Source organism: Mirounga leonina, unplaced genomic scaffold, assembly GCF_011800145.1.
Source record: "Mirounga leonina isolate KUSES-001 unplaced genomic scaffold, KU_Mleo_1.0 Mir_115, whole genome shotgun sequence".
Lineage (NCBI taxonomy): Eukaryota > Metazoa > Chordata > Mammalia > Carnivora > Phocidae > Mirounga > Mirounga leonina.
In genome coordinates this window covers 5,650,064-5,675,307 of record NW_023270268.1, presented here as the reverse complement: position 1 = coordinate 5,675,307, position 25,244 = coordinate 5,650,064, and the positions used below count along the sequence as shown (strand labels likewise).

Here is a 25,244-nt window from a genome sequence, read left to right as displayed (position 1 = left end):
TCCTTCCTTCCTTCCTTCCTTCCTTCCTTCCTTCCTTCCTTCCTTCCATCTATCCATTCATCCATCTATCCATCCATCCATCCATCTATCACAACTGGTTTATATTGCAGTGTATAGATTTACCACATTTTTGTTTATGTGTCAGTTGATGGACATTTGGGTTGTTTCCAGTTTTGGGCTGTTATGAGTAATGTTGCTATGAACATTTGTGTACAAGTTTTTGTATGGACATACCTTTTCATTTCTCCTAGATACCTAGGAATAGAATCTCTGGGTCATATGGTAACAATATATTTAACACTTTGAGGAATTGTCAAACTGTTCCAAAGCAGCTGCACTATTTTACATTCTCCCTAGCTGTGTGAGGCTTCTAGTTTTTCCACATCCTCACCAACACTTGTTAATCTTGTTTCTGTTTGTTGTTTTTTTTTTTTAATTATAGCCATCATAGTAGGTCTGAAGTGGTATCTCATTGTGGTTTTGATGTGCATTTCCCTAATTACTAATGATGTTGAGCCTGTCTTCATGTGTTTATTGGCCATTTGCATATCCTGTTTGGAGAAATATTTAATCAGATCATCACCCATTTTTAAACTGAATTCTGTGTCTTTTTATTATGGTGTTGTGGGAGTTCTTTATATATTTTGGATACAAGTCCCTAATCAGATACATGATTTACAAATAATCTCTCCCATAGTATGGATTGTCTTTTTTTTTTTTAATACTTTCTTGATGATACTGTTTGTACCACAGAAGTTTTTAATTTTGATGAAGTCTTTCATTGATACTGCTTTTGGTATTGTATCTAGGAAACCTACTCTGTCTACTCCAAGATCATGAAGATTTAGTGCTATATTTTCTTTGAAGAATTTTATAATTTTAGCTCCTACATTTAGGTCTCTGACCCATTTTGAGTTAATTTTTGTGTACGGTGTGATGTAGGAAGCCAACTTTATTCTTTTGCATGTGGATATCCTGCTGTTCCAGCACCATTTGTTGAAAAACTATTCCTTTCCCATTGAGTTGTCTAGGTACCCTTGTCAAAAGTCAATTGATTAGATTTCTGTATCAGTTAGGGAGGACGTTAGGTTTGAGGTTGGTGTTGAGGAGAATAACTACCATGACTTCCAGTGCTTTGATGAAACCTCAGATGTGAGGCCTTCTGGCCAAGCGTCTGTGATTTCATATTGTTGGAGAGTTCGCTGTATCCCTGGGGGTTGCAGCTTTCTCTAAGTTTGCTGTGGCCAAACCAAGAAAGAAGGCATATGCAGATTTCTACAGAAATTATGATTCCATGAAAGAGTTTGAGGAGATGAAGAAGGCTGGTATCTTTCAGAGTGCAGAGTGATTCTGGAATGTAAAGAATTTATTTGGGTTGAGTTCCATTGAAGTCTGTCACTGACCTGTGTTCCTGAACTATGAAACACGAATATTGGGTTATGGAATAGTTTGTCTTGATAAATAAACAACTAACAACAACAACAAAAAAAGTCAATTGGTCACAAATGTAAGGGTTCTGGACTATCAGTTCTGTATCTTTGATCTTGGTTTGTTGAACATTTACATTAGTATTTTTATTTATTTATTTATTTTTATTTTTTTAAAATATTTTATTTATTTATTTGACAGAGAGAGACACAGCGAGAGAAGGAACACAAGCAGGGGGAGTGGGAGAGGGAGAAGCAGGCTTCCCGCAGAGCAGGGAGCCCGATGTGGGACTCGATCCCAGGACCCTGGGACCACGACCTGAGCCGAAGTCAGACGCTTAACGACTGAGCCACCCAGGCGCCCTACATTAGTATTTTTAAAATTTATTTCTAGAAGTAATGACTTTTTTTATGTGAAATGCTTCTTTTATATCAAGCCCCAACGTGGGGCTTGATCCCAGGACCCTGGGATCACGACCTGAGCTGAAGGCAGACACTTCACCGACTGAGCCACCCAAATGTTTTTTCTTTTTAAAAGCCTTAAAAACTGTTACTAGGTAGTAATAATCTACCAAATTAGATAGTTGTTAAAAAATAGACTTGTAAGCTGTTTTAAGCAGAAAACTTTGAATTATATAAAATTTCAGACATTTTGTTTTTGCTCTTTTTTTGTTGTTGTTACTCTTTTTTTTTTTTTTTTTTAGATTTTATTTATTTATTTATTTGAGAGAGAGAATGAGAGACAGCACAAGAGGGAAGAGGGTCAGAGGGAGAAGCAGACCCCCGCCGAGCGGGGAGCCCGATTGCGGGACTCGATCCCGGGACTTCGGGATCATGACCTGAGCCGAAGGCAGTCGCTTAACCAACTGAGCCACCCAGGCGCCCTGTTGTTACTCTTTTTTTAATCATTTTTGTATTGCTTACTATTAAAGAATGACCAGAACTTGAATAATTGCTAGAAAAAAATGTTTATGCCTTTACATTAGCATTATTATACAGAACAAGAAAGTACTGAAAACAGATGTCTGGAAAGTAGCAAAATTCAAATGAATATTACGTTTACTTGTGTGAAGAGAGGCTGTATTCTGTTCTATCATTGCATTCTGAATACCAAACAGCTTGTTGTTTAAAAACAAGAGTAACATTTCTGAAAACATCGATGCTTCTTCATTTTAGGACTCTTCACAAATATATGTGGTCTGCATACCTTTTTATCTTTCAGAGGCTACATTGCTGCTTGATTTTGTTTCTTGTATAGCAGAGAGCATATAAAGTTCTTATCCTGGCATAATTGGCTTATTACCATCCTTTCATTTCATGTGCATGTTACTAAACCAGGAATTCCCTCAACCGCTTGCATTTTGCAAAAATGCATCTTCATGTGTTTGTGCCAGTGCTGTATTTCCTGTTATATTGAATATAAGCAATGAACGTATTTTAGATATCAGGCTGATGGCTGTGACTTTCATCTAGGAGTCTTTATCCGAAGTGGAAGAAAAATACAAGAAAGCCATGGTTTCCAACGCACAGTTAGACAATGAGAAGAACAATTTGATCTACCAGGTAGACACCCTCAAGGATGTTATTGAAGAACAGGAGGAACAAATGGCAGAATTTTATAGAGAAAATGAAGAAAAATCAAAGGTAATTGTGCATCTTGTGTCATCCCTTTCTCTGGGTCAGAAAATTAGAACCTGCCATTTCGGAGGTGCTGGGCTTGATGGAACAGCGCAGCATACCCGGGTCTGAAGCTGCAGTCGAAACTGATTGGTCCAAGGAAATTGACAAACATGAGATATCAGGTCTTCAGATATTTTCTTTTTTAAATTTTTATAAAATCTATTTAATTTTCTTAAGGAAAATCTTATGACCTCCTTCATTTTCTGAAGATAGAATACAACTCAAGTTTTATCTTTATTTTCTATCTCTTAATGTCTTCTTGTTTTAACTGGCTAGAATGCCACAAAGTTCTGAGGACTTTCAGTGAGACAGTTCATTTTTTCTTTTCTATCATTTTTTAAGATAATCTGTTTTCTAAATGATTGGAGAGAAGTTTTTAACCAGTTCTTTAAAAACAGCAGGATGGAGACATGGGTCAGACGTCAGCAGATGTTTTCTTTAGAGGTTTGTAAGTTATATTGTTAAAATGTGCAGATGGAAAATAAAAGCCACTGTCCAAGGTTCAGATTTGCCCTTTGACAACTGCGGAAAGCAAATTGGCTTCTCTTACTGGATTTGGACTTTTTAAAGTGTTGATGTCAGTCCAAGCAGAGGACAAAAGGTTATTACTGCCAAAAAAATGAGTTGTGACTACATTGCAAAAATAAAAATAAAAAGCCCAGAAAACAATTTAGGACATGTTCACAGTGAATTGTTAGAAACATCAGTAATCTGAAGGGAGAGAAGCTGTTTAATATAACCTCAAAGGAACTGGTATTTTTATTTATTTATTTTTTTTATTTGAGAGAGAGAGAATGAGAGAGAGCATGAGAGGGAGGAGGGTCAGAGGGAGAAGCAGACTCCCTGCCGAGCAGGGAGCCCGATGCGGGACTTGATCCCGGAACTCCAGGATCATGACCTGAGCCGAAGGCAGTTGCTTAACCAGCTGAGCCACCCAGGCGCCCTCAAAGGGACTGGTATTAATACTATACACTCTAATGGGGATTTTTTTCCTTGAGGACTGAAAATGTTCATTCCAGTCTGTTTTGGTCATGTTTAAAATGTGTTCGGAAGTGTTTGTCAAGGGCTTGGGGGAAGGAAGGATGACTAGACAAAATATAGAGGATTTTTGGGGCAGTGATACTATTCTGTATGATACTATACTAGTGGATACATTATTTTTGTCAAAACCCATAGAATATATAACACCAAGAGTGAGCCTTAATGTAAACTATGGACTTTGGGTGATAATGATGTGTCAGTGTGTGCTCAGCACTTGTAACAAATGTACCACTCTGGTGCAGGAGGTTGATAGTAGGTAGGAGAGGCTCTTTGTGTGTGGGCAGGGCTATATGAGAACTCTGTCTTTTCCACTCAACTGCACCAACCTAAAAGTGCTCTAAAAAATAAAGTCTATTAAAAAAAAAGTTAGGATAAGAAGACTTGTGTCTATGTAAGTGAAAAAGAGACCTCCAGATATTTTCATACTGGATGACAGGGCTCATTGAAGACTATGATTTGGTGGCATAGGTGGTTTCCTCTTTGATTCTTCCTGTTTCTCAAGGGCCAATTTCTGAGATTCTGAACTGTCATATTTTATGTAGAGCCCTTGGACTCCTTTTTTGCCTTTCCATGCATTTTTCATGCTGTTTCTGGCTCTTTGTTTCTAGTAGATTAGAAGAAAATCTCATGGTAAGTATTTAATGTTCAGTACTAAAATGAGTTATCATTCCATCTTCTCAAATGCCCTTGAGCATTAAAAAAAAAAACAACAACCCGCAAACCTCTATGATTAACTTACTAGGCAACTTAATATTTTTTTCCTTTTGTCTTTTTCTAATATCTAGAGATGTGTTAGTATACATAGAGCTGTGGTTTTTAATTTTTATGTAAAAAAATCCCACCTGTGCTTTTCAAATTAAAAAAATCCCAAGCAGGAGGAGGGACAGAGGGGGAGGGAGAGGGACAAGCAAGAGGCTCTATCTCGGGACCCTGGGATGATGACCTGAGCTAAGTCAAGAGTTGGCTACTCGGGGCGCCTGGGTGGCTCAGTCGTTAAGCGTCTGCCTTCAGCTCAGGTCATGATTCCAGGGTCCTGGGATCGAGCCCCGCATCGGGCTCCCTGCTCGGCGGGAGGCCTGCTTCTCCCTCTCCCACTCCCCTTGCTTGTGTTCCCTCTCTCGCTGTCTCTCTCTCTGTCAAATAAATAAATAAAATCTTAAAAAAAAAATAAATAAAATAATAAAAAAAAAAGAGTTGGCTACTCAACTGACTGAGCCACCCAAGTGCCCCTATAGATATTGCCTCATGCAGTAGAATGTTCACGTTCAGAGACCTACAGAGAGGTCAGGCACTCAGGTATGTTTCATTATAGTTCAGAAGGAAAGGGTAGAGAAGGACCATTCAATTATAACAACAATGGTATTAATACAATTTTTCAAAATGTCTTCAGTGCTTCCTGCTGGGATTATAATAACTGTATCTTAAATATTGTCTCTATACCTACTCTGGGGAAGAATGCCTGATTAGGAATGTCTCAAGTATATTATTTCCTTAATAGCTATTTATTTTAGTAGTGGATTCTTTTCCTTTCTTTTTTTTAAAAAAATGTTTTTAAACATTTTATGTTTAAAGTTGTTTTAACATTTTTAAAAAATATTTTATTAGAGTTTTTATTTTTTATTTATTTTTTTAAGATTTTATTTATTTATTTGACAGAGAGAGCACACAAGCAGGGGGAGCAGCAGCAGAGGGAGAGGGAGAAGCAGACTCTCCATTGAGCAGAGAGCCTGACACGGGGCTCGATCCCAGGTCTCTGGGATCATGACCTGAGCCGAAGGCAGATGCTTAACCGACTGAGCCATCCAGGTGCCCCTAGAGGTTTTAAAAATACAGAAAATAGCAGACTATTCTGAACCCTCCTAAAGCCCATCATCTACCCCCAGCAACCAGCAACCCATGGCCAATTTTGTCGTATTTCCCCCACTCCTGTTCTTTGAGACAAGACCTCAGTAACTCATATATTTTTTAAAGATTTTATTTATTTATTTGAGAGGGTGAGCGAGATAGAGTGAGCATGAGCCGGGAAGGAGCAGAGGGAGAGGGAGAAGCAGACTCCCCGCTGAGCAGGGAGCCCGATGTGGGGCTCAATCCTGGGACTCTGGGATCATGACCTGAGCCAAAGGCAGATGCTTAACCGACTGAGCCACCCAGGTGCCCCTCAGTATCTCATTTTTTTTTTTTTTTAAAGATTTTATTTATTTATTTGACAGAGAGAGAGGGAACACAAGCAGGGGAGTGGGAGAGTGAGAAGCAGGCTTCCCGCGGAGCAGGGAGCCCGACATGGGGCCCGATCCCAGGATCCTGAGATCACGACCCGAGCCGAAGGCAGTCGCTCAAGCGACTGAGCCACCCAGGCGCCCCCAGTATCTCATATTTTAATATGAGTTTAGGCATGACTCTCTAAACGAGAGGGACTCCCTCTTTTTTTTATAACCACAAGACCATTCACATCTAAAAAATTAAGAATAATTCCTTCATACTACGTATCCAACCATTGTTAAAATTTTAATTGTCTCAAATGTCCTAAGTGGTTTTCTTTTTTACACTTAAATAAAAAACAAAACAAAACCCTGAGGATCCAGATAAGTTCCATAAGTTGGAATTAGTTGTCATGTCTTTAAGTCTCTATTTATAGCTTTCCTTTCATCTCTTTTTTATTTTTTCCTCCCTTGCAATTTGTGTGTTGAAGAGACAGGATTGCTTGTCTTAACAGTTTCTGACAGCCTTAGGGATTTTGCTGTTTCATTCCTACGGTGTCTTTAATGTGTTCCCTTTTCCTCTGTATTTTCTGTAAACAGGTAGTCAGGTTTAGAGGCTTAACCAAATACAGGTGTGGCATTTTTGGCAAGTCTGCTTCACGGGTTATCTTCTGGCAGGAGGCCCTGATGTATGGCTCTTTCTTTTTATAATGCTGTTGCTAGATGCTTCGATCTGTTAGTGGATTAAGGGTTGCAAAATGGGGTATACTAATTTTATCATTACTGTTTCACATTTCTTGTATTATTTTAAAATGGATTAGAGATAAAATTCACATACCATCTAATTCATCCTTTTAAAAGCGTACAATTCGGGGCTTTTGTATATTCATATTATGTGCAGCCGTCCCAGTTAGTTTTAGAGGACTGTGGTCATGTCAGAAAGAAGCCCTGTACCCTTTAGCTGTCATTGCTCTGTCTCCTGCCTCCTCAGCCCTGAGTAACTCCTCTGCTTTCTGTCTCTATAGATTTCCCCATTCTAAACTTGCAGTCAATAGAGTCATAGAATATGAAGGTGGCTTTTGAGACTGGCTTCTTTATTTAGCTGAACTATTTTTGACATTCATCTGTGTTGTAGTGTGGGTGACTACTTCATTACTTTTTACGGCCTCATACTATCCCATTGCATGGGCATACCACATTTTGTTTGTTCATTTGTGTGTTGATGCACATGCTATGATGAATAATGCTGCTGTAAACATTTGTGTACAAGTCTGTGTGTGGACGTATGTTGTCCTTTCTGTTAAGTGTGTACCTGGGAAGGGAGTTAGTTGCTGGGTCATATGGCAGCTCTATGTTGAACCATTTGAGGAATGCCAGACCATTTTTCACAGTGGCCGCACCATTTCACGTTCCCACCAGTGGTGTATGTGAGTTCTGATTTCACCACAGCCTCACCAACACTTAGTATTGTCTGACTTTTTTTCTTTTTACAGTCTTCCTAGCAGCTGTGGTTTTGATTTGCATTTTCCTGATGACTAATAATTATGAGTATATTTTCATATGCTTCCTTGGAGAAATAGCTATTCAGATCTTTTGCCTATTTTTATTTATTATTATTATTTTTTAAAGATTTTATTTTTTTGAGAGAAAGAGAAGAAAGAGAAAGAGAGAGAGCACAAGCAGGGGGAGGAACAGAGGGAAAGGAAGAAGTAGACTCCCTGCTGAGCAAGGAGCCTGATGCGGGGCTCCATCTCAGGACCCTGGGATCATGATCTGAGCTGAAGGCAGATACTTAACCGACTGAGCCATCCAGGTGCCCCTCTTTTGCCTGTTTTTAAATTGGATTTTTTTATTATTATTATTGAGTTGCAAGAGTTCATATATTCTAGGTACAAGTCCTTTATCAGATACAACTTAAAAAATATTTTAAAATATCATTAAGAATACAAGCATTTGATGATCTGAATTCATTGTAGCTTTTATTCTTTTTGATTTTCAAATTGTTCAACCTTTAACTAATCTGAACATGTTCAGGTTGATTTCCAAATAATTTTGACATGAGTCTAAGTTTTTTGTTTTTTTTTTTAAATAAATTCTGTCTAGCACAAGAAAGTGTTCCAGGCTCATCTGGTATTTCCTGCTCCAGACTTGGAGCTGTTTGTCCAAGGAGCCTTGGTTCTTTTAGTGGGGTGGTGTGGGTGCTGGAGAGCTCTTGCCACCAAGAAGATAACTGTTTATAAAGGCCTTTTTAGTGGAATATCAGGGAAATATTTATGTGGGGTACTTTTTTGTTTTTAAAGTCAAAATATATCATGAATTTATGCTAGTAGTTCTAGTTCATGTTCAGGACTCTGGCATTTTTCCTTACCCTCTCTGTTTTACATATGTGTATCTCCGTGTTCCCACTGCCAGTTCTCAAAGTCACTGGGGGATGATAGTAATTATGTTATATTCTGTTCTCTTTGCTCTATCCCACAGTGCTCAGAATAGCAATACCAGTGTCGCCACAAGTGATATAATTACTGAAAATAGTTAAAAGTTTTTTGTTTTGTTCTGGTTGGCTGTTATTTTGCTGCTATACTATGTATAGTCCAACCATTGTTTTTTAAAAGTTACTCGAAATAGTTTCTCTGTGCTTATGCTGCTAACTGGATGTATAATTTAGGCTCACTGCATTTTATTTTCAATACTTAGGAATTACTTTAAAAATTTTTATCTTTAGATTATTTTTACTTTTAATTGTGATAAAAAGTATAACAAAATTTACCATCTTAACCATTTTAAGGTGTTACAGTTCAGACAGTTCAGTAATATCAAGTATATTCACATTGTTGTGCAATGGGAACTTTTTCATCTTGCAGAACTAAAACTCTGTACTCTTTAAACAACAGCCCTCCCCCTCCCCCAGCTCCTGGCAACCTCCATTCTACTTTCTCTCTCTCTCTCTCTCTCTCTCTCTCTGAGTTTGGCTCCTCTAGGTATCTCATAAAAGTGAAATCATGCAGTATTTGACTTTTTGTGACTGGCTTCATATAATGCTTTCAAGGCTTATCCAGGTTGTATTGTAGCATGTGTCAGAATTTCCTTCCTGAATAATATTCCAGTGTATGTATGTACCACATTTTGTGTATCCATTCATCTGTCTGTGGACACTTGGGTTGCTTCCATCAGGAATTGCTTTTTGAATTTAATTTTGTTTTACAATTACATAAGATATTTACATGTATCTGAAGTGAAATCAACAAAGAGTCAATCTATCTCTGTTCATCCCTATTTCTTTTTTTATTTTTTATTTTTTATTTTTAAAGATTTTATTTATTTATTTGAGAGAGAGGATGAGAGAGAGCACATGAGAAGGGGGGAGGGTCAGAGGGAGAAGCAGACTCCCTGCCGAGCAGGGAGCCTGATGCGGGACTCGATCCTGGGACTCCAGGATCATGACCTGAGCTGAAGGCAGCCGCCCAACCAACTGAGCCACCCAGGCGCCCTGTTCATCCCTATTTCTTGAGGGGATTTTTTAATTAAATGCTTTATCCTTCCATACTTAAGAAGATAGATATATTTTGCTATTTGAAAAAGTATATACAAATATATGTTTTTTATCCCCGCTTTCTTAGAAAATGGTAGCATACTATAAATACTGCTCCACACCTTGCTCTTTTTATCACCTTATGACTATGGGTCTTCTTCATTCCTTGGTGTATTACTCCATAGTGATTCCATGGTGCGCATGTACTATAGTTTATTCCACCAGCTCCCTGTTGATGGACATCTGAATTGTTTACAGTCTTTTGCTATTAAAAATAGTCCTGCAAAAATGATGTACTACATAAGTCTTTTTGCATTTTTGCCAGGATAGCCAGGGGATTCATCAGAGTGGGTTTACTGGGTCAAAAGGCATGCTCATTCTGCTGGATACTGCCAGTTTTCCCTTTGTATTAGTTATACCATTTTGGATTCCTACCAGAATGTACGAGAGGGCCTGTTTCCATCCCCATAGTATTTTCCTGAATACGTTGTCAAGTTTTTGGACTTCTACTAGTGTTTAAGTGAGACCATACAGTTTAATTTATTGTTCTCTTAGTATGATCATCTTTTTATATTCAGAGTGATTTCTTTTTCTGTGAACTGTCCATTTCTTTAGACTATTTTTCTATATAGTACTCTTTTTTTCTTTTTAGAGGCTCTATATAGAGAGGCGATAACTTTGTTTCTGATATAAGTTACAATTTTTTTTTGTAGTTTATCATTTGTGTTTTTACTTTGCTTGGAGTGCCTTTTGCCATTTAAAAGTTTTTATGTAGTCTAACTTATTACCCATTTCCCTTTCTTGCTGGTGGATTTTTAGGTCATTTTTTAGTAACATTTTTTTCCTACTCTTTGGAATTCACTCATTTTTTTTCTCTAGTAACTATCCTTCTTTCCTTTTCTCTTTTTTTCTCTCTTTTTGCCATACACTTCCAATCCATTTGAAATTTGTTGTGGTGTATAGTGTGAGGTGTGGTTCCAATTTCCTTTTTCCATTTGGATATCCAGTTATTCCAGCCTCACTTACATAAAACTCTATCTTTTCTCATTGATTTGAGATGATCTTTTTGTTTTGTTTTTGCTTAGTACATTTGCACATGTAACTGGGTGTATTTCTGGATTTTCTCTTCTGCTCCTTTCATCTGTATTCAAAAACCCTTACAGGGCGCCTGGGTGGCTCAGTTGGTTGGACGACTGCCTTCGGCTCAGGTCATGATCCTGGAGTCCCAGGATCGAGTCCCGCATCGGGCTCCCTGCTCGGCGGGGAGCCTGCTTCTCCCTCTGACCCTCCCCCCTCTCATGTGCTCTCTGTCTCTCTCATTCTCTCTGTCTCAAATAAATAAATAAAATCTTAAAAAAAAAACAACAAAAAAAACAAAACCCTTACAAACATTGCTTTAATTATATTGACCTTATGTCTAGTGAAGCTAGCCTTCTTCTTTATCAGTATTTTTTTTCTGGCTGTTTTTTCTTATGTTTTTCTTCCAAATAAACTTTATAATCAATTTGTCAAGCTCTGATGAGAAAAAAGCCTCATGGTATTTTTATTTGGACTGCATTAAATGTATAGATTAATTTGGGGGAGAACTGACATTTTTATGATACTAAGTCTTTTTATCCAAGATAGTGTGCCTTTCTATTTGGTCCTACTTCTCTGTCCCTCAGGAATATTTTATATGATTTTCCTCATATTGATTTTGGGTATTTTTTTTAAGTTTACACATGTGTTTTTAAAAATTTTATTTTTTGATACTGTGTTTATTATATTTTCTCTCTAGATTTTAGTTATATTTATGAGGATTATTGGATTTTATATGTTAATTTTATAACCTGTTACTTTATTAAGTCTTCTCATTGTTCTTAGTAATTTTGTCATTGATTAGTCTGGATTTTCTAGCTGTATACTCCTAGGAGATGAAAAATGTAATTTTCTGAACCTTTCCATAGAATACAGAATTTTTCTAAGTTATTATGCATGGAAGTCCAAGTGTGTGTCTGGAGGTCAGTCTTAGCCTCTGAATTATTATACTGTAGATGTGCCAGTTTGTTGTGTGCCGTTATCTGTATAAGCTGTATCATTTGTTTATTAACAGGAGTTAGAAAGGCAGAAACATATGTGTAGTGTGCTACAGCATAAGATGGATGAACTTAAAGAAGGCCTTCGACAGAGAGATGAGCTCATTGAGGTATGTGCATGAACTGTGGAAATACTTAATTTTGAACAAAATGCATTGAATGGGACAAGGGGGGGTTGTGTGTTGGGAGGGAAGGGAGTTAAAATGCCACAGTTCCTTGTCTCTTCATCTTGGCTGTACCCTAAAATTTCACACTCACGAAACATAAAGTTAGGCTTAAAAAGTTAATGCTACCAACCTTATAAACATTCCCCCTTGTAATAGCAAAAGCTTTTGTAATGATCTTTTATTCCTAAGCACATTGTTTCCTAAAGTTATGTTAGGAAATGGGCAAAAGGAAAAATTATGAGTACCATTAGTCTTTGGAATATAGTGAATGCTGTCTGCTGGGACAGCATTCTTGGGGAATAAGACGTTTGCTCTTCATTGAGGTAGATCTATTTCTGAAGCAGCTAAAGGAAAAGAGCTAGGCAAGAAAGACAGCTTCTATACAAAAAGCTGGAGGTTGGCAGGTTGTGCTGGTGGAGGAACCCCTGCGTGCCCCAGTGTTGGCAGCATCCTTAGGAATGTGAAGCAGTGGGGTCCACCAAGAAATCTTTGAAAGCATTTATTGTCCTTTTGTTCCTGCTACCTTGTGAGCATCTCTGTGTTTCTTTAAATGTGGTTTTTCCTCTTGAGGAGGGTTTTCCTTGTGTTTTATAAGTATGCCGGGAAGGGATCCTGCCCACTGGCATGCTGTGGTTATCAAAGTGTCTTATGTTAACTTAATGTTGATGATGGGGGAGAGATTTCAGGAAGGCCAGTTCTTACTGATCCCTGGGAGATGCCTCCCGCACCACACGCACCACACTCATACTCATCCATGTTCCTGTTGCTCAGGACCCACCCCGCCCCCACTTTGTTCCCCTCCCTTCTCCTCTCTTCCCTGCCGCACTTAATCTCTCACCCTGTAAATGACTTAAAAAAAAAATTTACTAGAGGAAAACAAATGACTACTTTTCTATTTGTGGATTTGTGTTAACTTTTCTTCATTCTTAAGAACGATTGAATTGAATGTAGCCTGTAGATTGAGTTTGTGAATGCTAAATGCAGACACAGATAACCCTTGGAAAATACCAGATTACATGTGAAGTTAGTTGTCCTAGTTTTTCCATTTTTGGCATGAAGCATATTATCTAAATTTTGTATCCTCCTGGTATTTAAAAATAATGAGAATTCCTCTCCTTTTTTGTCCTTTTCTGTTTTTTGTGTCTATATGCCAGCCACTTGCTATTTCTTTTTCTAATTAAGATATATACTTTTCCCCACTTTTGATTTCAAAAGAATAATAAGGCTGCTTTGGCAGCTGCTTCTCAGATTCAGTAGTTTAAGTTAGAATTGGTTTAGTGTTTTAGTTTTTAATTTGATGATTGTGCTTAGGAGGAATTGTAATGCTTGATTCCCATAACTTGCCACTGTGGTTTCTTTAAAAGCAGAGGGTGCTACAGTGTGAACTTTAAAGACCTTAGTTTTAGGAGTTTTTATGTTTAGAATTAATGTCTCTTAGATGTTCATACCCATGCGTATGTATAACTGAAAAACCTTGAATATGACAAAATAATGCTTTTTGGTCTTTCATGGTAAAGTAGATAAGAAGTGTGTAAGTAGGAAGTAGGAAATGGTAATTTACCAATAATTCTTAAAAGAAAACCTGTTACATATTCAAGGGTATAAATTGAGCCTCGTTGTTTAAGAATTGCTACATGCTGAATTCTAGTTTTTCTAAAAAACTAGACTAAACTAAAAATATGACTATTCCTTCGAATTCATGATATTCTTGCTGTCATAGGTTCTGCTAACAAATTCAAAATGATTAAGCTGAGATATGTCTTGTATTTTTTAGTTCTGCTTAAGAAAATAAAGTTTAAAACTACGGCTTGTTCTCTGTGATAAGGATCATGTGTTCATGAGCAAATCTGAATTTCCCTCTCTAGAAATGTAAGTTGTTCCATGTTTGGAAAAAAGGCAGTTCTCAGAGGAAGAGCACACACATGGAGCTGCGTGTACACACAAACCCTAACTGGCTTGCTGCCACAGAGCTGTTCTTCCCACTTCCCTTGTGGCAAGCCAGTGGGAGTCTTGTCGCCAAGACACTGGACGTCATCTTTCCCTTTAGCAAGCAACTCTTTGCCTGTTGAGCACAGACTTTCTTTCTCCCTTTGTTAAGTTTCTTTATCAGCTTTATTTTTTGTTCTCTTTTCTTCCCTCTGACCCCCTCCGTTTTTTCTTTCTGCTCTTTTATTACTTCTCTTCCCACTTCCTCTGCAGGAGAATCAGCGAATGCAGCAGAAAATAGACACCGTGACAAAAGAGGTGTTTGACCTCCAGGAGACACTTCTTTGGAAAGATAAAAACATTAGGGTATGAAATGAAATTGGGCTTTGGTCTGAAGCTCATTGATGAGGAATAGACCAATATAATCTAATTTAGAGATTCCTAAAAATCTGTCCTTTTGGTTATTTTTGAGCATTTATACACTGAAATGGGAATAAGGAGAAGACAGAAAAAAACTTCCAGGGGAAAACTTGATACTGTGCCTGGAAAGAACTCTTCTTGCTAGCAGGACTCTGGGCTTTGTGAAACCTACAAAGTAGGAACTTTCTAGGGAAGCTTATTTCCCCAGGATTCTCATCCAGAAGCAGCCACAGGCATTTAATTCAAACTCTGTGGGTAACTTGATAACCTTACATTGCAAGAATTTTGGATGAGAAGCAAGAGAACAGTGAGTGGGGGGTGGAGGACAAGTAATTAGCATCCCATAAATCCTTGGTGAATAAAATAGGAAGAGATTAACATCAATTTAGTTACGGACGTGGATAGGAATGTAAGATTTGCCAGAGTTGCCAAACCATGACGTCATCTCTAATTATAACCCCATGACTCCCCAAAGCGGGGGCCCAGATAAGGAAAGTCTTCAGTGCTTTTTTCGCTAAACCCTTTAGGTAGATTCCAAGTGCACAGGAGGCTGGAAAAATTCCCACCAGTTATCCTGTGTCACCCTTTGACATGCGCCCCATCTCACGCTGTGAGCTCTGTTCCCTGTCCTGCACTGGGGGTGCCACGCAGCCATAGCTGCCAGAGGCTTACCTTGTCTGGGAAGGGCTATGGCGGAGGAGGCAGAGAGAAGGAAGGAAGCCCTTGTCCTGAGAACATAGAAAGTTTTGTTCTGCTTGAGGTTAGGTGGCCTAGGGAAAAGTCGGCAAAGATCCCCAAGAACACCTGTGATAGACATGCCTGGATGAGCAGTCTTCTGGGTCATACCGTTCATTGTTGGGGGGAGGGGTTCTCGTATCCAGTTCTTTTCATACATCCAAGGACATACCCTCTTTTTTTTTTTTTAAGATTTTATTTATTTATTTGAGAGAGCAAGAGTGCACCAGCTGGGGGGCGGGGCAAAGGAGAGGGAGAAGCAGACTCCCCGCTGAGCAGGGACCCTACTTGCTGGATCCCAGGACCCCGAGATCATGACCTGAGCAGAAGGCAGGACACTTAATTGACTGAGCCACCCAGGTACCGCCCCCCATCCTCTTATTAATAAACACATGGGAAACAAAATTACTTCTTAAGAGCTTTTAATATTTAAATACTGAGTTTCTAAAATTCCACCCAAAGCTGGAAGAGCCTTCTGGAATATAACCACTGTTAAGAGTTTTGAAATTTTGATTGTGAACTACTGATCTTATTTACATTTTTACTTGGGGAATTTTAAATGAGATGTGAAAAAATGTACGGCACAAAGTAGGTAATTTGTAAAGGCTAAAGTCTGGTCACTATCTAGAATGGTCTTCTTTTAGGACCTTAACATAATTTTCTTTCGCACAGATCTGTAGGTCCATGATTTCTATTTTGTATAATTATCTTAGTATTTAAACCGATTATTTTGGATCAGCCGTAGGAAAACCCCAAACCACTCAGTCCAATAAAACAGCTATTCAAAATAAAACAAAAATTTATTTTCTACCAAAAAGATGTGCTCATAGTTAAGACAAGTTATTTGACTTTTAAATATTCATGGCATTGTTGAATGAATAAGTGGCTATCTTCTTTCTGTATGGTATATAATAATGTGTTCCTTTGGCTTTTTTAAAAAATTAAACTTAAGAAAACTTTTTTTGAGGTAATTGTAGATTCACATGCAATTGCAAGAAGTAATACCGAGAGGTCCTGTATGCCCTTTATCCAGTCTTCCCCAAATGGAACACCTTGCAAAAACTATGGTACAGTATCACTGCCAGGATATTGACCTTGCTATAGGCAAAATACAGAACATTTTCACTACCACAAAGGATGTCTCCTGTTGCCCTTCTATGGCCTCATCTGCTACCCTCCCTACTCCTCCCCAAGCCCTGGCAACCACTAATCTGTTCTCATTTCTGTAATTTTGCCATTATAAGACCATTATATAAATGGAATTAAAAAGTATTTAACCCTTTGGGGTTATGTTTTTCACTCAGCATGATTCCCTTGAGATTTATCCAAGTTGCGTGTATCAATAGTTGGTCCCTCCTTTGACTTTTAGGAAACCCTCTAAATCGTGGTAAGATACAAATAACGTCAAGTTTACCACTTTAACCATTTTTCAGTGTAGAGTTTGGTGGTATTAAGTACATTCACACTGTTGTGCTGCCGTCACCACCATCCACCTCCAGAGCTCTTTCATCTTGCAGAACCGAAACTGTGCCCATGAAACAGCTCCCCACGTCCTCCTCCCTGTAGTCCCTGGCAGCCACCATTCTACTTTCTGTCTCTCTGGATTTACTATTCTAGGTACCTCATATAAGTAGAATCCTAGAGTCCTTGTCTTTTTGTGACTGGCTTATTTCACTTATCATAATGTCCTCAAGGTTTAACTGTGGTCGGGCATGTGTCAGAACGTCCTTCCTTTTAAGGCCAAAGGATAGTTCGTTGTACGTATGTACCACATTTTGTTTATCCATTCATCGGTTGGTCAACAGGCACTGGGTTTGCTTCCACCTTTTGGCTATTGTGGATAATGCTGCTGTGCACATGAGTTTGCAAGTACCCTTCTGTGGCCCTGCTTTCATTTCTTTGGGTTGATACCCAGGGGTGGAATTGCTGCATAATATGGTAGTGGTATGTTGAAGTTTTTTGAGGAATAGCCAGACTGTCTTCCACAGCAGCGGTACCATTTTCCATTCTCATCAGCACTGCACAAGGGTTCCATGACCAGCACTTGTTACCGGTTTTTCTGATAGCGATCCTAGTGTGGTCCTCCCATGACTCGCACAAGACACATTTTCACTTTAGTCAGTGACTACCTCACGTATCCTTTGTCTCTAGTTTCATTTTCAAGATTTAAAGTTAGTAACTTAATAAAGGCACCTGACCTTTATTCTCAGGTTAGAGTTTGGTTTTCTTTGGCTCTCCTTCATCGATCCTTGTGGTCATGCTTGTAGCCCTAAAGCAGTTCCAAGTGCCAGGTGGCTACACGTGGAATAAGCACATACAAAGGACTGGTGTATCTGGATAGCCCCATGTGAGACTCCATCCCATTCTGACTAAAGAGATTTATGGCCCATGGAATTATATGGAGAAATAACCTTTTGCCCCCCGAGTTCAACCTGTTACACATATCTTTCAGGCTTCTTGACACTAGAATTTGAGGTTAGGTCAGGGGCAAAGAATTATTTAGATCTCCACAAGCATGTAGTTTTTATTCTAAGCAGGGGAAAAAAATCTCTAAGAGCTATTACTGAATGCAAACACAGGGTAGCGGTTTTATGGTCAGGTGCTACAGAGGGTTTCAGATCCGGCGTGACTACATTTGCTCCAATTATAAGGTATTTCAGTAGCCTCCAAACTTTGTGGTGAAATGGGAGAACTTATAGGATGTATTTTATTTTCCCGTCCATAATTATGGGAAGATGAAGTTAAAAAGTCCAAAAGCAAAGATAAAACCCATTGCTATAAGATGTAGGAAGAAGAGCAAATGGCATTTTCTAGCATTTGCTAGAATTTCTAGTTTCAAATTGGTCTGTTCCTAAGAGATCTTGTGTACTTAGCGGTGGTGTTTATGTAGAGCATGTGGCGGTGATCACTGACCCTGTCATACGTGGTGATGCATGGTGTAACTGTGCACGCAGATGCCGATAACCCACAGATATCTAACCCCACAGAGGTTAAAGTGCCTGTCAACAGATGGGAAAATACTGCTTGTGCTTTTTTTGTCCTGATGTTAACATTTGTTATTAATGTAATGGAGTAGTAATAGTAGCTTGAAGTGTTAGGGTGGTAAATGCCTCGTGATGCTAGAAACTGAAATGATTAATACAAAGGCAGACTCAAGACATGCCATATGGTGTGAATGTAAATTGCTGGAAGGAAATTAGATATTGGTGTTGCAGTTTGGGTAAGTATGGGGTAGGGCTACTTATTGACTACTTTTCCAGCAGCATCTGGGATGACAGTAAGGAAACATAATTGTGGTCTTCTTGGGGCTGTGATATAGAAAAAGTATGCAAAGGCTTTGAAACCAAAAAGAACTGGATTCACTTTCTGGCTTTGGCACTTCGACTTCAGGCAAAAAAAATTATATATATATATATATATAAAACCTCTGAGCTTCAATTTTCTGATCTGTGAAATGGGGATAAGACAAGTGCAGGATATATAAGGGAGAAATTATATATATATAAATATATTAGGGCAAAATTATATGTCTTTGTAGCGTGCCTGCTGTATAGTTCGAGCCACACGGTTGGTGGTCGCTAGCGTCCCTTATTGCCAGTTTGGGTGCACAGTAAGATTAGAATGATTTAGAACATTGTCCAACTACTCAGCAGTCAGTAATGAAGCAGTTGGCTCATTTCTAACCCCATAAACTGAGAGGAAAGTTACCTGTTGTAGTTAAACTTCTTGGCCTACTGGGGCTGCTGGGAGAAAATATGAAATATAGGAACACTTGTGTAGAGAAAGGCTTTTTCAGAATAGTCCAGCCGTCAGGTGTCCGCATAGACTGCTTGCCTGGGGTATGTTTTGAATTCTGGGTTATTTCATTACATAGAACAGATCTGATTTGTCACTGATGACCCAGGCGTGTGCCTGCATCTGCCCCGTTGGCCTCAGCTCTGACAGTTGTGATTCAGGCGGGGAGGGGGTGGGGGTGGGGGGGACTGGTGATCCAAGTGGAAAGAAAGTGGTAGGCTTTTCCTGAGCCTTCCTGGGACTCGCACGGCAGCAGTGCTTATGCTGTGTACGTGGGGTGGTACTACTGTTGTCCCTTCTGTCTTTCAGATGAGAAATCTGAGGCTTAGGTAAGTTAGTACGTGCCGGGACTCAAAAGCCTGACCCCCAAACACATATTCTGCCGCACTCCATAGGTGGGCTGTATTTATTTTGTCAGTGTTTTATTTTCCTTTTTCCCACTTAGAGAGGTGTATCAGAAACCAGATTCTTAATTGTATTTAACTAAATTAACGAAACACAGGTCCTTGGGAATCCCTTTGGAGATTAGCTATTTTGAATTAAGTGGTATTTGAGGAATATTTTGCCACACTGCTTGGAGAACACTCACTATAGCCAATATTTAATTAAAATACCTTGTGCATACTGGTTATTTTTTCTTCCAGGGCCATTAAAATTTTTTTAACTAAAAAATTTTAAAATTAGTTTTCTTAAAAAATTTCACTGTATTCTTGAGTGAACAATTTTAGTTAAACATGAAATGTATTTGTTTGCTTGTTTGGGTCACCGTATGAAAATGTAGTAAGGTCAGTAAGGAAAACTTTAATATAACTGCTGTCTTCATCTTCCTTTTCCTGTTTTTTTTTTTCATCAACTGGAAAAGAAAGATCAGTTCTCCAGCCTGATGTGATAAGCATGTTTTGGCGAATTGATGCACGATTAATCAGTTTCTGTTAAAACTCTCCTGTGGAGATGTGTGTCCATATGACTTTGTACTTCTTCCCATATCTAACTGCCGGTTTCCAAGCTTTTACCGCTCCCTTGTCTTTTATGCCTTTATCTTTGTTTATTTGAAGTAGGTGCTCTCTGCTACCTCTTTCACTTGCTCTTTTTCTGTGCCATTCTTTCCCTTGCTACCCTGTCTAAAACCAGGCCCTAGAGAAACAGAAAGAATACATTGCCTGCCTTAGGAATGAGCGAGATACGCTCAGAGAGGAGCTGGCTGACCTGAAGGAGACAGTGAAGACAGGAGAGGTACGTTAGCTTTAGCCTGGAGTTCCAAGTCCCTCACTGCTTTAGTCTTCCTTCCTTTCATCCTGTTATTTTTCTCAGCCCAAAGACAAACCAGTGTTCATTCTTCAATGCAGATTTGGTAGGTTTCAGTCATTTCTTCTACGGACCTATATTCCATGTAACTAGTTCTAACCTGGTGTTATCTGTGGCAAACATATTGTCACAGTCACCTCACAGAGCATACTGCCATGTGGGCCATGTTTTGTGATGGTGGGTTTTCTCCTTCTCCACAGAAACATGGCTTAGTTATAATCCCCGATGGCACTCCCAATGGTGATGTCAGTCATGAACCAGTGGTTGGAGCCATCACCGTGGTGTCTCAGGAGGCTGCTCAGGTCTTGGAGTCTGCAGGAGAAGGTCCACTAGGTAGGACACAGTTGCTGCTCTCTTGGCTTGGGTTTACTGTTCTGCTAGACTTCCGGCTTACTCATAGCCCATCTTGGAAAACAAAACAACACAGGGCTATCTGAGGTTTAACTGAATTCTTCACGGGAAGAAATCTGGGCACAGTGTCTTTAGGCACCCTTGAACTTGGGAAACCAGCATCTGGGTCACTGTAAGGCCTCTGGATGGAAGCATGTTGGTGTATACACATTGCTTTTTTACTTAAATACAAACCTTCCTGGAAGAGATAATCCAGCGTATGTGTCCCAAGGAACCGGTGGGCTGGTAGGGGACTTCCCCAGGTATGTTTTAAGTTTCTGCTTCCTGGAGAATCTGGTTTTATGCTCTGCTACTTATCCCGGGGTCCTGTAGCTCTTTGCTACCGCATTTCTTAAGGCAAGAAACAGGTGACCAAGAAGTCAGATCTTAGAAGAGTGTTCTTTTTAGAGCAGGGCTTCTGAGCCTCTTAACATCTAAGCCTCTTAAATTTAAGCCTTTGAGACTTTAATAACACCTCTCCCAGGAAACCACACAGATGCCCATCCATTGGCTCCACGAAGAATTCTGTTCTAGAGGAAGGAAAACACAGATACTCTAACACCAGCTCACTTTTTTTTCTTTTGTTTTCATATATGTGTAGGTTTCCTAGAGGAGTGGGACTTTTTCAGAGATAGTAAATACATTCTCCGATGCACAGAATTGCAGAAACAGAGCACTTTGATATAGCAGAGGATGCGGGCTAGGCAATGGGAGCCGCTCGAGAGAATGCACTGAGTGTGTGGCTGGGGGCAGCCCAGGGCTTCCCCTGCTTGCTTGGAAGGTACTGGGGAAGCCAGGACTTAACATTTGGCCGTGACCCTAGTTGGTTGTGGGAGGCGCTGGCTCGGAGTCGCCTGCTGCTTGTACTCATCTGTGGTCCCCCTCACCCGGAGGGGCTTATGTTAATGGCATGCTTGGGAAGCAGCGGCCCTCCCCCCAGGCCAGGAGCAAGCCCTGGCAATCCTGCAGCAGGCCTCAGATTAGCCCTTGACTGCCTGCACCTCCGAGTTGGGCCCCCACTCGCCTGTGTAGGCCTTTGCCTCTTCCGTGTTGTGTTCTCATTTTCCCTGTTCCACCCTCCCCACCCAGGCCCCCTGGTACCCCGTCTGTCTTCTCTCCCAGATTTTGTTTGCTCCTGTGAGACTTAAATCTGTGGGAGCACCCCAACATTCTAGTTGTCTGTCTGCTGGTGAAAGCTTGCACATTTTTTTTTTTAAAGATTTTATTTATTTTTCGACAGACAGCGAGAGAGGGAACACAAGCAGGGGGAGTGGGAGAGGGAGAAGCAGGCTTCCCGCCGAGCAGGGAGCCCGACGCGGGGCTCGATCCCAGGACCCTGGGATCATGACCTGAGCCGAAGGCAGATGCTTAACGACTGAGCCATCCAGGCACCCGCTTGCACATTTTTTAAATAAGGAAGTGATCTTTGTACTTTGGTTTGTCTTTCAGTGGAAAATCACTACCCTTGGGAGCAAATGTTGTATTTAGTGCCTTGATAGCTATCTGTTGTGTGGAAATATGTGTTGAATAATTAAGTACTTTTCCTTAGCACCTTTAACTTAAGCCTTCATTTCTTTTGATATTGAAAGCTGTAAGTTGTCAGATAATGTATGGTGTTTTTGAATTTCAAGAATAATTTTTAATTGTTTTGGTATTATATCCTCACAAATTGAGTTTACAACCTTTTCCATTTGTTTTAGATGTCAGGCTACGAAAACTTGCTGGAGAAAAGGAAGAGCTACTATCACAGGTAAAGGCATTCTTCTCACTGGAAGGTAATGTTAATTTAATGGACTAAATAAATCACATGGCAAAACATTAGCGAATTAAAATATACACAAGAAAGAAACATGCTTATTTCAAACATCAGTACTCAAGATTGGAAGGACAGAAAGATAAATTCATATTTTGCCTCTTTGTTGTTTCCTGTTCTTTAAAAAAAAATGTATCAGACCTGGAGTTTAAGGAGTTAAATAGTGGTACGAAGCTTGTTGTCAAGACAGGAGTTCCGTGCTCTGCCTCCTCACGTTTACCCCTGTCCATTCCGATTGGTTTAGCACATTCTCTCCATGTGTCCTGTTCTTGTGTATTTCTGTCCCACACGCTCACGTTGCTTCTTGATGGTTCTGTTTGGGGCACTGTTGACATCCCTCTGTGGAAGATGACCATCTAGCCTTCTGTCCCCAGCACGCACACCCTTCCCATCCCCTGTCCTCCTGGTGAAGGCCCGGCGCACCTCCCGTCTGCGCGTGTTCTCAGGACTTGTGAGTGCCACTTGCCGTGGAGCCCCACAACATTGCAGGGCCACCTTCCCTCCTCTTCACAGCTCTAGCTCCCCCAGAGTTAATCCTGTGGCTTTTCTTTTCCTCTGCTTGGTTTCCTGTGTATTTATTACCAGTGTAGCTGCCGCGTCTGCAACGGTAGGAAATCTGCTCTTACCGTTTTCAGATGCACCAAGCATGCTCTCAGTTCCACTTGCTGAGTTCTTGGAGCATCCGACCTGGCCCACTGGGAACATCACGGCCCGCTCTGTCTGCGCCCAGCCGGCCTTGCCCTTCGTTGCTACCTAGGCTTTCCTCTGTCTTTGGTTCAGGTTGGATTCCCTTTTTGCAGTGCCTTAGGCCTTCCTCCTTTTTTATTTGTTCTCTTTTTGGTACATCCCCCAGTAACTTCCTGAGAAAAGGGTATATAGGCTGTAAATTTTTCTTAACTTTGGAGGCCTGAAAATGGCTTCATTTTACCCTATTACTTGATTAACAGTTTGGATATAGAATTCTACATTGCAATCATTTTCCTTTTTTTTTTTTTTTTTTTAGGAAATTGCTTCATTGTCTCTGGCTTCCAGTATGGAAGCTAGCACGTTGAGGATTTCAAGGGCATTCTGATTTTTCATCTTTTGTCTGTGACTCTTTTCCCTCTCTGGCGGCTTATATCATACTTTCTCCTTCCTATTTGGAAGTTTCACAGTGATGTGGTTTGGGCCCCTGTCAATTCTAGGAATTCCTATCGTTCAATCCTGGGAAAATTTCTTGACTGGTTTTCCCCCTTCCCATATTCTGTTATCTCTTTTTGAAACTCCTATTCAGTCATGCGAACGTGAATGAGATTCCACTCTTCAACAGGCTCTATTCCAGGCATTTGGCATATTTCTGTGAACAAATCAGTTAAATAATCCCTGCCACTAGTAGACCTTACATTCTAGTGGGAGGAGACCAGACAATGAACAAGAGACGGAATGAATATGTAAGTTATATGGTATGTTCGAGGTCTGTGTGACCGCACTTACTGTACATTGAGTGGCCATAGGTGCAGGCGTGGGTGGGTGGAGTGGGATTTTACCCGGGAGTGTAATTGGGCAGAGGAGGTGAAGGCATGTGGAGGACAGTATTGATAATGATGACTGCAGAGATGAAGTGGGTAATGAGGCTAATGGGTAATCCAGGAAGATGTCAAGGCCCAGTGGAAAGAAGATGAGAAATAGAAGTGGGATTGAAAGACTGGGATTTGGGTTCCTGAGAGAGGGAGCTGGAAAGACCAGGAGTAGAGGTTAGAGAGCAGATAATGGGACTGACTCATGCAGGGACTGCACTTAATCGAGTGCGAGATCCAGTATGTGACTATGGGAGAGTAATGAGGGCAAGAAGGGAGAGACGTCAAGATCCTTGGAGAGGAGGTGTTTTGGAAACTGCCATCGGTTGTAGGAGAAATCATCTACCTAGATGAATCTTGAAATTGCTCAGGCTATACTTGAGGGAGCACAAGTCAGGAGGTAAATGGTGAAGGAGTGGGGCGATGGCAGGGATGAGGGGTGGTTGGTATGTGGAATTGGGAGGGGAGGAGGTCAGGAAGCAGGAATTTTAGGGAGCATCGAGGGAGAATATTTGGGCAGCAGCACAAACACAGGTCATGTGTTGTGTTCTCAGGCTCAGTGGTAGGAGGGTTCTGGGAGAGATCACCAGAAGGTCAGAGGGCTGCAAAGGGAACAGGCTTCTCAGGGGGGAATGGGTTTCTGCTAATGCACTAGGTAAAGGGACCACTTAAGAGAAGAAACTGAGGATGAGGGGAAATAGTAATCCAGAGTTTCAGGCATTGGGAAGGGTTAGGAGGTGCAGATGGGGGCGACGGCTGTACAGAGCCCTTCGGGGAAGAGTGTAGGAGGATGACTGTTTTTGAGATGGACATGATGATGGGGATAATGAAAACTCAAGGCAGATGTTGAAAGGGTAGAGGTGTCTGGGAAGCATGGGTTTCCTCCCAGTGCAGAGCTCGCCCTTTCCCCACTGGGGATGTGGCCCACTTGGTCCTAGTGCCCAGGCTTTCCCTTGACCACTGTTGATGGGGTCCCAGCTAGGGAAGCCCCCTTAACTCTGAGCATCACACTCACCTTTGACCCTCGATGATGAAAGGTGAAGGAGGCCTGGGGAGGTTCGGTCTTGGTCCCAGAGGCAGCTCCCCGCTGTAGTTCTGAGCTGTAGTGCTCCCCAGATCTCTGCTGATAAAAGAGTTGTAGGCATTCGGGGAAACATGGCTCTGATTCCTGAAGGAAGGGGCAGTAG

The 25,244-nt window shown here is 40.5% G+C and overlaps 1 protein-coding gene across 5 annotated transcripts in view; it reads left to right on the top strand.

The window, feature by feature from the left end:
• Positions 1–25,244, top strand: part of LRRFIP2 (LRR binding FLII interacting protein 2) — a 109,137-nt gene that overhangs the window by 76,977 nt on the left and 6,916 nt on the right. For 3 of the 5 annotated variants that reach the window (XM_034991918.1, XM_034991909.1, XM_034991932.1), the window contains 6 exons: positions 2,901–3,071; positions 11,968–12,060; positions 14,317–14,409; positions 20,125–20,226; positions 20,499–20,631; positions 22,389–22,438. In XM_034991918.1, the coding sequence (XP_034847809.1) occupies positions 2,901–3,071; positions 11,968–12,060; positions 14,317–14,409; positions 20,125–20,226; positions 20,499–20,631; positions 22,389–22,438 (642 nt within the window). The remainder of the gene's footprint in view (positions 1–2,900; positions 3,072–11,967; positions 12,061–14,316; positions 14,410–20,124; positions 20,227–20,498; positions 20,632–22,388; positions 22,439–25,244) is intronic. The other 2 variants (XM_034991925.1, XM_034991938.1) reach the window with 1 other exon arrangement.